The sequence below is a fragment of the Podarcis vaucheri genome (assembly GCF_965113315.1).
Source record: "Podarcis vaucheri genome assembly, chromosome: 4".
NCBI classification, from domain to species: Eukaryota; Metazoa; Chordata; class Lepidosauria; order Squamata; family Lacertidae; genus Podarcis; species Podarcis vaucheri.
This window is the reverse complement of record NC_138762.1, coordinates 71,112,155-71,125,525: the sequence shown is the minus strand read 5'-3', so window position 1 is coordinate 71,125,525 and position 13,371 is coordinate 71,112,155. Positions and strand designations below refer to the sequence as shown.

At 43.2% G+C, this 13,371-nt stretch overlaps 1 protein-coding gene across 2 annotated transcripts in view; it reads left to right on the top strand.

Moving 5' to 3' along the window:
* Positions 1–11,042: 11,042 nt before the first annotated feature.
* WWC3 (WWC family member 3) overlaps positions 11,043–13,371 on the top strand; it is a 61,299-nt gene continuing 58,970 nt past the window's right edge. Inside the window, exon 1 of one of the 2 annotated variants that reach the window (XM_082220032.1) lies at positions 11,043–11,739. In XM_082220032.1, coding sequence (XP_082076158.1) covers positions 11,483–11,739 — 257 coding nt within the window. In that variant the 5' untranslated portion in view covers positions 11,043–11,482. The remainder of the gene's footprint in view (positions 11,740–13,371) is intronic. The other variant, XM_082220031.1, reaches the window with a different exon arrangement.

Sequence of the window (13,371 nt, the reverse complement as noted above, 5' to 3'; positions counted from 1 at the left end):
AAAATCAAAGAACCAGCCATCCTGAAACCTTTCTCCCAATGAAATAAGATGTAAGTTAGGAAGAGCTTAGGTTCCCTTTTTTTTGCTGCTATCTTTTATTTCTGGGTGGATGTCCCACTGCTCAATGTCAGGCAGCCTAAAGCCATGGATTGTGACATTATTTTCCATAGGCAGTTCTCACTTCTGCCCCAGCAAGGTAGGTGGCGAGGAAGGAACACCAGAAAAAAGAACCAGGAAATTCCATCCCAGACAATTGAATCCTATCTTTTCCTGTCTCTATGGATATCTCTGTTTCTACATCAGTGTTAATCATAGCTGTCATTTCTCTTCTTTCATTGGCTATTGACAATTGGGCAGAATAACGTCTGCATATTTTGCCACATAGATTTGAATCTACAGGGCTAGATACTTTTTTGAGAAGCTAGGAATCCATGCCAGCTAATGTGGCAAGCTGAGAACTGGTTAAAATGTGGTGCACCAGGCCATTACCTGCAAATTGGTTGTGGTTCTTTTGGCCAACAGCTAACAGACTGCAAAATTTGCTCTGTTTCTCATTAGTCCTAGCCACCCCTACACTCCTCGCTGCAAACAGTTGATAATTTATTCCAATTCAAATACTATCTATTGTTTACTTTGCAGCCAAAAACTCCAAGACTTTATCTGACAAGGACAAGTAGATGTAGAAATTATAGCAGAGTGAAGCATAGCCTGAATGCAAAGAGAAGTGAAGGCGAATGGCACATGGTATGTTTTAAAGCAGATTATATCTCATTATTTCATGGTGATGTTTTCATTCCTTCTCTATTCACCATATTAATGTAGACCAGAGAGTGGTGTCATGTGATTAAATCCCAACACAATCCACATTTTGCACCCTCCCCTCTAAGACGAAGCAAATCTTACACGTCCTCTCCACAGATTCATTCTTAAGATTTAACCTCTCATATACTTCCAGTGAGGAGAATTCCATGTCTAAAAAAACATATAGTGTGACATTCCTAGGCATCAGCAGAACCTCTCTGTTGTGAAGCATGATGCCTAATAACTGGTTGAAGTGAAGGAATCCAACACTGTGCATTTTATGGGAGTTAAGATTTTCATAATTCTGATTATGAGACTGGGAGTGGCTGCTGAGACCATATAATACCGGTCCTGAAAGAGCTGCAATGGTTCCCAGTACGTTTCCGAGCACAATTCAAAGTGTTGGTGCTGATCTTTAAAGCCCTAAATGGCCTAGGCCAGTATACCTGAAGGAGCGTCTCCACCCCCATCGTTCAGCCCGGACACTGAGATCCAGCTCCGAGGGCCTTATGGTAGTTCCCTCCCTGCAAGATTACAGGGAACCAGGCAGAGGGCCTTCTCAGTAGTGGCGCCCGCCCTGTGGAATGCCCTCCCATCAGATGTCAAGGAAATAAACAACTGCCTGACTTTTAGAAGACATCTGAAGGCAGCCCTATTTAGGAATGTTTTTAATGTTTTATCATGCTTTTAATATTCTATTGTGAGCTGCCCTGAGTGGCTGGGGAAACCCAGCTCAATGGGCAGGGTGTAAATAATAAATAATTGTTGCTGTTGTTATGCTAGTAGAAACAACTGAAAGGAACGCTGTGGATTGGGAAGGTGAGTGCTAGAAATACTGTAGCAGCCCTCATAAATGAAATAAAACTGTTAATCAAATGTCTTTCAGGACAATTCTTCATTTGGGTAAAGTTTCTCAAACCGGAAATGTCAGTTGAGGCTTCGTACTCCCTGCAACTTGTTGGATTTTCAACAGGATGTGCTGGCTGCGTTCTGTCATTGCTTACAATGAAGCACACAGACTGGAGGTTGTGGTATATTGAGAAGACTGCAATGTATAAGGCTGGTATCGCCCACGTGGGAATATGGAAGATCTGCTTTCCTCCTAATTTGATAGGGGCTGATGAATATAGCGTAGTTTGTTGTCATGATTTTGGATTTAATGAGAAATTCTTCCCTTTAGAGATGAAGCTGGGCCAAATCCTGATGGTCGTTGCCTCGTTCCTTGCGTTTTTTGGGCTGTTTTTTTCCTTTCTAACTCCGTGGAATATTTTTTGCCCAGGTCTTACCGAAAAGCAGGTTAAATTGCTATTTATAACTGGAGGCCTCTTTTATGTGTTCTCCAGTATTTGTGTCTTTGTTCCCATTAGCTGGAATGCCCACTCCATATCAGCAAATAAAAGCATCGCCTTCCCTACTCCTTTTCACCTGCCCTCGCACCCGACAACACAAAGAAATGGAAGTGCAATTTATCTAGGGTTTATGTCTGGTATCCTGCTGCTCATAGGTGGGCTTTGTGTAATCGCTCAGAGATGTCTTGTGAGATCAAATAGAATTATAGCCATGTAGAAGAGAACCCACCTACCAAACTAATCTAATGCGTGACAAATTCACAAATGTCTGTAAAGAAGTGGCCTAGACAATCATCTCACTCACAAGTATAATAGAAGAATTAGAGGAGAGTTAAAGTAGCTACTGCTGTCTATTTTTAAATGACTATTATTACAATTTGCTGTAAAAAAAAATCAAACGTTTGTGTTGCTGTGAATGTTGACTCCGTCTAATAAAGTTATTTCTAAACAAACATGTATTCGCTTTGACTCATTGGAATTGTTAAGGTTAGCATTTTGGGAGATGGATTCAGTTGCCTATCAGAAATTTAGTCTTGTGAAATTAACGTGGCTAAAGCACTCTCGTGTGAGGGAAAGAACCCAACATGCTTTTGAAAGGCCCTTTTCTGGTTAGGAAATGCACTGGGGAAATGCACTAAAAAGTATAGGATAAACTATTGGTTGACAGGAAGATGCAAAGCTTCCACGCAAGCAAGTCAGGATGAATGCTCACTGTCATATCACCTACCCACAAACAAATCAGAATGGCCTCTTAGTAAAGAGTAGATATCATATAACATCAGGGTGGATGTTCAAGGAACAGACAAGACATGGGTTGCGTTCTTGGGTCTATATCAAGTACCGTATTTTTCGCCCTATAGGACGCACTTTTTCCCCTCCAAAAATGAAGGGGAAATCTGTGTGTGTCCTATGGGGCGAATACAGGCTTTTGCTGAAGCTTAGAGAGCGAGAGGGGACGGTGCGCACCGACCCTTCTCGCTCTCCAGGCTTCAGGAAGCTATCAGCAAGCCTGGGGAGCCCGCGGGAGTTCCCGCATGGCTTCCTAGGCTGCAGATAGCAGCCTGCTGTCCGGCGCACGGGCGCCCTGAAGCAGAGCGCCCCGTGCGCCGGGCAGACATCTGCAGCCTGGGGATGATTCTCCTCCCCGAATCATACTGTTATCATTCAGTACACCCCTTTGAAATCATAACCACAATGTTTATTTGATTTTCTCACATGCTTGAGCACTTGTTCTCTGTGTGTTTTGATGTGAATATCTGAGCTATTTTGGAGAACAATAGCGATGGTAATACATGCAGATATGGTGATGTCTGGTCCACTACTATATATATATATATATATATTTTAAGCATTCCTGTCCACCTGGCAACTCTGTGTGTGGATATATTTTTTATCCCAACTGTTTCTATTCTAAAAGTGATTTGAGACAAAGCACATATTTGGTCCCTATAATATTTTCCCTAAATTATTATGTTTACAGTGGTAATGGTAAACACTAAAAAACTACTCTATAGCAAACTATTATTTGAGCAAGTATAATTCACAAAGCACAATTTTATTATTACGGCTTTCTGAACCTTTCTCAAGAAAAATCGTTACCAGATGTTCAATAAAATACCAATAAGATATTTTAAAGAAAACCTACCCAAAGGGCAAGAGTAAAGGAGGGGAAAGAATATGTCAATTTGTTATATGTTAAGTAAAATGATATTCCCTATAAAATTAAGACTTCAGGAAATTTACTTGCTACTAATCTAATTCATCCACGGAGCATGCTTTTAGTAAGAGACCATGCCTTGAAATATCTAATGTAGAAAGAAAATATTTTCTTATCATGGAATCAGTTTTTGACACATCTGTGATTTGATCAGAGAAAACTTCCTGTCAAATGCTGAAACCTGCCATCGCAAGTTTACTACCTGACTCCCTGAGGTCTGTGTGTTTTTCAATATATGAGGTTCCCTGAGTTTCACCGCCATTAGAGATATATAAATGAGGGCAAAACGTCAAACCTTTAGAAAAAGAAAACTAATTAGCTCTGTCAAAAACATTAACATTTTTCTAAATGCATTGAATTGTGCCAGTGACACAAATTCATTTCAAACAATTTATATGTGCATTTTTCTTCTCTCCCCCACCTCTTCTCATTCTCTCACCTTCTAATGGAATGTGAGAAGAAAAGAGAAGATTATGAAGAAACAAGATAACAGTTTTCAAATATCTTGCAGGCTTTCCTGCAGAAGATGGAGTACAGTGGTACCTCGGGTTACATATGCTGCAGATTACATACGCTTCAGGTTACAGACTCCGCTAACCCAGAAATATTACCTCGGGTTAAGAACTTTGCTTCAGGATGAGAACAGAAATCGTGCTCCGGCGGCACAGCAGCAGGAGGAGGCCCCATTAGCTAAAGTGGTGCTTCAAGTTAAGAACAGTTTCAGGTTAAGAACGGACCTCCGGAACGAATTAAGTACGTAATCAGAGGTACCACTGTAGTCTTGTTCTCTTTTGCTCCAGAGGGAAGGACTAGAATCAATGGGTGCATAGGCGCCATCTCTGGGGCTTCAGAGCCCCCAAAATTTCCACTGTGGGTGCCTGACCGGGCGACCCAACGCATCAAGTGTGTGGCGTCACATGGCATGACATAGGTGTCATCGCTGCAGCAGAGCCAGAGGCTGCAGCCCAGTTAGCACCACTGCGTCAGAGAGCCAGCGGAGGCAAGGCAGCAGGCGACAGTGGGCAGAGGCCAAGAAGGGCTCATGCATGTGACTGGAGGTCACAAAAAGCACATAGGAACCCACTTTTGTTGCCAGTTTTTAATTCAGTGTACAGCTACAGGAAATGCAAGCCCATGTTATACTGTAGAAGATGCACTCACTTCAGGAGAAAAACGTTGTAGGCATCTATACCCTCTTTTTAAATTTTTATTTATACTTTTCACTGATTTGACAAGCATTTTGACATTTCAGAACTTGACTTCCTTTCCCTGCTTTCTGCAGTTCCTTAATTTTATTTTAAATATCTTCTCCGTATCCAAATTTGTTCATTTATTCATCTTCTTTAAATATATACTCTCATGAAACTGCAGGTTATTACAATAATCCTGCCAATGTTTTTATCTGTTTAGAATTTATCTGTAAATATTCAATAAACCATTTCCATTCTTTTATAAATAGGATTGTTATCTTGATTTGTTTTTCTTCTGGTTAGTTTTCGCCATTTCTGCATATTCCATAAGTTTTTGTGTCCGTTCTTCCTTTGCTAGGACTTCTTCTCCTTTCCATTTTTGGCCATCTACACTCTCATTCTCCTCAAATGGAAATAGAGATGGCTAATTAGAAATGAATGGGGTCAGTGGCAACCCAAAGAGTTTAAGAAAACAATTAGTAGCATCATTGAAATGTCTGAGTTGGGTTTTGGGTTTTGGGTTTTTTTTACTACTGATGGCACCCAGAAGCACCTGAGATTCTCTAGGCACTACTTTCAATTATATTTCTTCTGCACTTTGGATAACAAATTTAGGATCTCTTTAATGGGAGAATTTGGTATGTAATGAACTTTCATGGCCACTGGAGGGTGGTTGCAATGCATGCAAGAATCCAAGAAGAGGCGAGGAATATCCTGTTTTGACTGAAATACAGTACAGTGGTACCTCGGTTTACAAAATCTGTTCCAGAAGTCCGTTCTTAAACTGAAACCATTCTTAAACTGAGGCGCACTTTCCCTAATGAGGCCTCCCGCCGCTGGTGCCCTTCCACCATTCAGATTCCGTTTTTAGACTGAGGTAAAGTTCTCAAACTGGGACACTATTTCCGGTTTTGTGGAGTTTGTAAACCAAATCGTTCATAAACAGGACTGCTCTTAAAACGAGGTTCCACTGTACTATATTTCACTGCCATAATGAGTGGTTTTGAATTTACTAATCTGAATTCTGATTGCGCTTCCTGCTACTTGCATAAAAGTTCAATGTGTTTCCATTTAATGGCAGCAAATTTTGAAAGCTAAAAGATCATATGAAGGTGGAGTGCCAATATTGATTTTGGTTAATGATTTAAAAAAACACCTTTGGTTTAAAAAACCCCAAACCTTTTCTTGAGAAAATAAAATATCTTAATTATTTTGAAATTAAAAAGAAAACTGCTATGAATTAATTTTAAAATTTTCATTCACAAATGTAAAATGTATTAATATTCAAAAGTATGGTATGTACGGATTCATATTTGGAGTTCATTTTGTTTCACAGCTGTGGCGATTCTAGCATGTTCATTCTGACCCTTATTTTAATTTTGTTTCAGTAAACACCTATTTTTCTGGTCTTTGTAAACTTTTTATGTGATTTTAAAGCAAAATTACTTTGTTTTGTCTCGATATAGTCTGCAGATTAACTCAATCAATTCTGTTCTATTCATGTTACACTTAAGAAAAAGAAAGGGGGAGAAACATCCACTTGGATCAGCACCCCCCCCCCTTTAAAGCTCAGAGATGGAAGAACACAAACAAGAAGTGCCTGAATGCCAAATTTTTACACTCCCAATTTCTTGAAGAGCTGTGGCAGAAGTTTACTGACTAGACTGGTTTATCCACATACAGGACTGACATAGTTATGTTTTGGGAATCTGGATAAATAGATATTGCAGCGATGTGACTTGACATGCCATGACAAGCTTAAGTCTGGAACAATGCCTGATGTAAAACATACATTCTTTATTCTATGGGAGTGAAATAGGGTGTGAAAACATCTTATCAGGAAAGCAATATGTCTTAAGCAATCCTTGAGAGAAAGAAAAAAGGGAATAAAAACCACATACGGAGGAAGCACAGGTGTAATATGAAAACTGATAGGAGGAGTTACTTGTGCTAAAACCTCAGTGGCGAAGCTATCTTGGTCCAAGAACACCCATAACTTTCTTATTAACCAAAGCTGGTAACTAGCCATCTCCTGGACCTATAAGCCCAAAGGAACACAAGGCTTACTGGCACAAGGAGTGAAAATTGCTTACCACTCTCCTACACTCAGTGTAAACCACTGCCCATAAGAGCATCCTGGCTGTTCAGAAAATGGTATTGTATGGCCGTGTTGGGTATCTTCAGAATGTGTTCCATGCTCCTAATAGCAGTGGCGTAGCGTGGGTTGTCAGCACCCGGGGCAAGGCAAGTAATTTGCACCCCCTAACCCGTGGATTTGCGCCCCCTAACCCTAACCCCCAGATGTTGCGCCCGGTGCGGCCGGCCCCCCCTGCACCCCCCACGCTACGCCACTGCCTAATAGTGTTAGGAATTGCACTAACTAATTGCCATTTCATCAGGCTGGGTCTTAACAATCTTTATCAGGCCAAATGCTTGTCGTGTATACAGTACAAGATATATCACAACGAGTCAGTACCGAATGCTGTCTCATTCATCTAATACGCCTGAGTCAATATTTTTTTCCTCAGAACATGACACATAAATTAGTATCTGACATTTCTTCACATGATAGGAATTTATATGAAATTTAAATTAAGGAAGCTATCATTCCTTCTGAACATACAACAATAGACGCAACTCACAGGTTGTCATTTCCTTATTTAATTTTTAAAATGGTCAGTGGCAGAGCCATTTCCCCAAAGAGGTAATTTCACTAATTAGGAAATTCTCATCTGTATTTTTTGCCAAGGGAAGTTAAATAAACTACTAGTATTTAGATGAGGCTCAATCAGTCAACTAAATCGGAAAGTGTTCATACGCCCCTGCATTTAAAAGAAAGATTTACCGTACTCATTATCATATATATTCAAGACTCGATGTGACACCAAAGGAAAGTGGATGAGAAGGGAGGATCAAGATCCTAGTTATCTTGGTTATCTCTTCTGCAATTTCTTCACAGACTCCACTAGGAAATGGCTATGGTCTAGAAATTACTCCAAAACATTCAATCATATAGTGAAGACGTCAAATTAAGCTTTGGTTGTTTTTAAATGTGCCATCTCTTAAAAAACAAACGAACAAAACAGATTTATAACATGAAAACTAAATAATTACAAATAAGGAATGTGCACCACAAAATAATATTTTTGATGGTGAAGCAGCAATGGCCACAGACTTTCCCCCCACTGCTACATCTGAGGGCAGATCTTCCTTTCCACTTGCAGAGAGGCAGGTCCTCTGGACCCTTAGGGCCCCAGAGAAGAGTCCCAAGAACTAGGAGGAATCCAGCAAAATTATTCTCTCCAAATTTATTTGCATTTCAAGGGAAGTTCTCATTGGAAGCTCATATAGCATAGCCACCTCAGAGAGGCAATTTTTGTCAAGACCATGTCAGGGACAGAAAGAATTAACTTTCCTTCTACTGTCTAACCTATCCCAAGCTGCTATGTATACAACCCAAAAATGTGCACCTTAACTGTATTTATGCAATTAATGTCACGTCTGCCTTGGCCTTTAAAAGTGTCTTGGAAGAAGGAGTGAAAATAGGACCAGGGCTGCACATTTTGAGGGACGGTTAATCCCCTTCCCTTCTCCACAGGGTACTGTTCAAGTTTGGTAGCTTCTTGCTCACCCAGGTGCAGATGATTGCAGCGCCTGGAGACAGACTGCCAGACCATGTATCCCTAGCAGTGACCAGAAGAGGACAACCAGATGTCTCCAGCTGTAACAAAACATCTCTCTCTCTCTCTCTCTCTCTCTCTGTCCCTACAGCCACAGCAAGTGCTGTAACTCTCCAATGGTTTGACTTCATGCCCAAAGGTGCACTCTTCCCTTGTCTCTTGAAACAGATGGATGGCAACAACATGATTCCATGATTCCCTAGTCAGGGTCTGTGAATGTGTGAATGGGGGTGGTTGTGTCTTTGCATATGTGTGTGCATGTGCTTATACACATGACTCTGCAGCCCCCAAGTCACCACCCACCAATACATGTGGCCCCTGGGATCAAAAAAGGTGCTTATCCCCTGCCCTACATACATACAAATGGTTTATTTCTTTCTATAGCATTTAATCACACCTTTCCACGAAGGCTCTCCCTTTCTCCATTTTATCCCAACAACAACCCTCTGATTTAGGTTAGGCCGAGAGATAGTGACTGGCCCATGGTCACCCAGTGGTCTTTATGACCGAATGGGGGTTTGAACCGTGGACTCCCACATCCTAGTCGGACACTCTAACCACAACACACCAGCTCTCGTATCCCTCCGGTTACGTAAACTTCGGGATACGTAAGCGGCAAACCTGGAAGTATATTTCTGGGTTTTTGCCACATGCGCATGCGCAGAAGCGGTCCCTCTGGTTGCAGAAACCTTGGGATCTGACCAGAGCTCTGGAATATGTATGTATTTATTGTTGCTCTCATCTTCAAGTTGGGGCAGACTAGACATTTCAGTAATCAAATATGAATTGCATGTTGTGTGGAGGCAGAGAAAATCTACATGAGATATGCAGGGAATGAACAGTGTGACTCTTCTTTCTCACTGACAAATACTCTTCACAGATACTGCAGTTATACTGTGGTTCTATTTTGTGGCTTCTGCAACCTCAGATCAGCTATGACTCAGCCATACTTTTTTCACAGACAATACTGTGGTTAAAGACCAGGGTGAAGAACCTGGAAACCAATGCTCTAATTATGAGAGAAAAGGTAGAGGGTTTTTTTTGTTTTTTAAAAATGAAACCCACAAGGTCCACCTCAAGCCCTACTTTGAATGAAATCAGCCTCTCTCTGGCTTCTTAATATAGTTACTATGGGTGCTGCCTCCCTTGCCATTCCCAATGCTACAATGCTGTGTATAATTAAAGGTAAAGGGACCCCTGACCATTAGGTCCAGTCGTGGCCGACTCCGGGGTTGCGGCGCTCATCTCGCTATATTGGCCGAGGGTATACTTACTTGGTATACTTTATTGGTATACTTTATTGGCCGAGGGTATACTTACTTGTGTATACTTACTTGGGAGTAAATTGCACTGAACTCGATTCTGAGTAAATATAGTTAGTATTGGCATGCAAGTTTGCAAAGTCAGAGATAACTGCAATATAGACTGCTGTGAAAAAGCTTATATTAATTGTACGTGTGTGTAGAATAAGTTAATGGAGGATAATAATGAATGTTTATTAAATATCTATAATGCCCTTCATCTGAGGATCACAGGGAGGTTTACAATATAAAAACATAAAAATATGCAACATAGCAACAAAACCTATACCCCCCCCCATGGTGGTCAGTGGCTACTAGTCATGATGGCTGTATTCCACCTCCACTGTTGGAAGCAGTATTCCTCTGAATCTTCTTCTTTGCAGGGGTGTCACAAGGGTGGGGTGGGGGGGGTCACCCCAGGTGTCATCCTTAAGGGTGTGTGTGACAAAATCCCCACCATTCGTTTCAGCGCGTTTGAAGAAGTGTGCATGCACACAAAAGCTCATACCAATAACAAACTTAGTTGGTCTCTAAGGTGCTACTGGAAGGAATTTTTTTATTTCATTCAAATGATGTGATTGCTTCAACCTCAACATTTTATTCAAGTTGGCATCAGTGGGCCTCTTCACACGTTTGCGAGGATACCAGCATCCTTCGTTTGCAAGGATGCCTGCATCTCCTTCTGACATCCGACCAGCTTCCCTGGCAACATCATTTCAAGCAATGTGCCCTTGAGCGCAAACGTCGGGGGGGGAAACCTGCCCAACTTTGCCTTAGGCGTGTTTTTTGTTTCAACTTTTAAAAAGAAAGCCCACACAGCTCTTTCAGCTGCATTCATTCCTCTCGTCCTTTCAGACCCCATTTCAGAGCGGAGTCCTTTCATTCCTCTCAGGCCCGTTCCCCCTCTTTCTCCCTCACGAGGGAGCAGCTCCGCGCCGGAGAAGAGGCGACGGGGCGGAGCGGGAGGCGGAGGGAGCTCGCTCGCTTTCTGGGTTTCCTTTTTTCCCCTGCCCGAGCGGAGAAAGATGGCGGGGGCAGGCGCCGGCGGGATGGAGCTCAGGGAGCCGACGGGGCTGCGCGGCTGAGCTGCTGGAGGAGGCCGCTCTCGGGGGCTGCTGGGAGGCCGAGAGGGAGGAAGGAAGGGCGGGAATTTCGCGGTGGCGGCGCTCTCGCTCTTCCTCCGACCAGAGGCGGCGGCGGCGGCGGCGGCGGCAGGGCTCGTCCCGGGGCCCGAGCAGGGGTGTGGAGGCGGGAAAGCGAGAGGATGAAGAGCCCGGCGCGGCGGCGTGGCTGCTGCTGCTGCAACCCGGGGAGCCGCCCCAGTTGTGTCCCACCAGGCCGGGCCGCTCGCTAGTCCGTGCTGGAGGCGGCGCAGGGCAGCCCGGGCGCGGAGCAGCCGCTGGAAGGGGAGCGCTTGCCGCCCAGGCTCCGGCCCGGCGGGGCCATGCCGTGGCTGAGCGGAGGGCGGCGGCGGCGGCGCCAGCAACAACAGCCACCGCAGCAGCAGCCGCCGCCGCCGCCGCAGCAACAGGCTCCGGCCGCTATGGGGCAAGGGATGGGGCAGCCGGCAGCGCCGCGTGGCCGGGAGAACTCGGAGCTGCCTTTGCCCGCTGGCTGGGAGGAAGCGAGGGACTACGACGGGCGAGTCTTCTATATCGACCACAACACCCGGCAGACGTCGTGGATCGACCCCCGGGACAGGTCAGGAAGGGCGAGGAGGCCCCCTTTCCCTCCCTCCCTGTAGCAACATCCCCGCCGTGTCCTGGGACGGCCCTTGCTTTAAGGCGGCGGGGCCTGCAGAAATGGTCGTCGGAAGGGAAGGGAGGGTCTAGGCTCCGGGAAAGAGCATCTCGAGGGGCCTGCGATTTTAATTCGGAGCAAGGGCCATCCCCCTTTCACCGCAACTCCATTTTGTCCCGTGTCATTTTTTGGGGAGGGGAGGCTGGCGAGAATAGTGTTGAGCGCGCCTCATTGTTCTCACTCACAGGAGACGGGGCGCGCGCGGGGGGGGCAATTTCTCCTTCGCAATGCCGTGAAGCCAGGACTGTTTTCTTTCCTTCTCCCTTCAGTATCTTGTTTTAGCAGATTGTGGCTTGAATTCCTATACCTCTGTCTGATAACAGCAACGGATTCTGACCTAGGTGCCCCTGTAAATCTTTTTTTTTTTTTCCTGCGTGGGAAGGATCGCCTCTGTTCTGAACAGTAAATTAGTAAGCAGCAGGACTTAGCAGTATCTCAGCTTTGCATGGTTAACGTGTTATTAGGTTGTTTTACTTAGTAAGAGTAGAAAATCCCCCCTGCCCCCAATAATGCTTAGGTGTTGTGTCCTGGAACTAAAATCTAAAACAACCGTATTGCAACAGTTCATTCTGGCTCTGTTCTGTGACATTTTGTTTCTTTTTAGAGGTTATGGCAAATGCAGCATTTTTAAGGCATACCATCTTGTATTTCGACATTAATAAGTATTGCTACTAAAATTGCTTTGGGACCAATCGGTATCGTGATGTTCCTTTGTATATTTCTTGAATGAAGCTTTAATCATCAAAAAGCAAAAGGGTTCGTTGGCTCCCTCTCTATAATAGAAACGTCTAACATTAAAAGCAAAGGTTGTGTTGGTGCATAAGAAAAAAAACTCGAGTCGACTGTTACATAGTACCTTTAATAAGTACAACCAAAAAGGTCACAAACGTGACTTTTAGGAAACTTTGAACAAGTTTTAAAAATGTTATTTCTAAGCCTGAAATCCTATGCATTGTAACTTGAAAGATTATTCTGTAGAAATTAGTAGACCTAACTTCTGATAAAATATGCATGAAATTGAACTGATATAGTATTTAAACTTAGGCACTATTAGTACCAGTGACAAAAGAAGCTAAACACACCCTCTTAACAGTTGTCAGTGATTTCATGTAGTGAGTTTACTTGTCAAAAAGCTGCAGGTCTTTTTTTTTGCCTAGAGCCAGCATGGTTGAATGGATAAAACATTGAAACTGAGCCTAGAAGACTGGAGCTCAAACTGCATTTCAGCTGAAGACTTGGGGTGAATTGTAATCACTTATTTTCCTGTGTTTACAAATTAGAAAATAGTAACACTTTGTACAGTTGCATGATTGAGATGATGTTGCATTAAGTTGCTTTACACATGGGAAGTGCTACAGAAAACATGTTGTTACTTACCATGCCTTTGAAAACATCATGACTAGAATACTGTGGTGGATCCAAGAATTCAAAGTTTATTTTTATAGCTTTTGACATTGATCCCTGTGCACACATGTTCAAAATTTCATTCATATTTATTTGTTTGTTTTATTACACTTCAAGGGCAGCAAACAT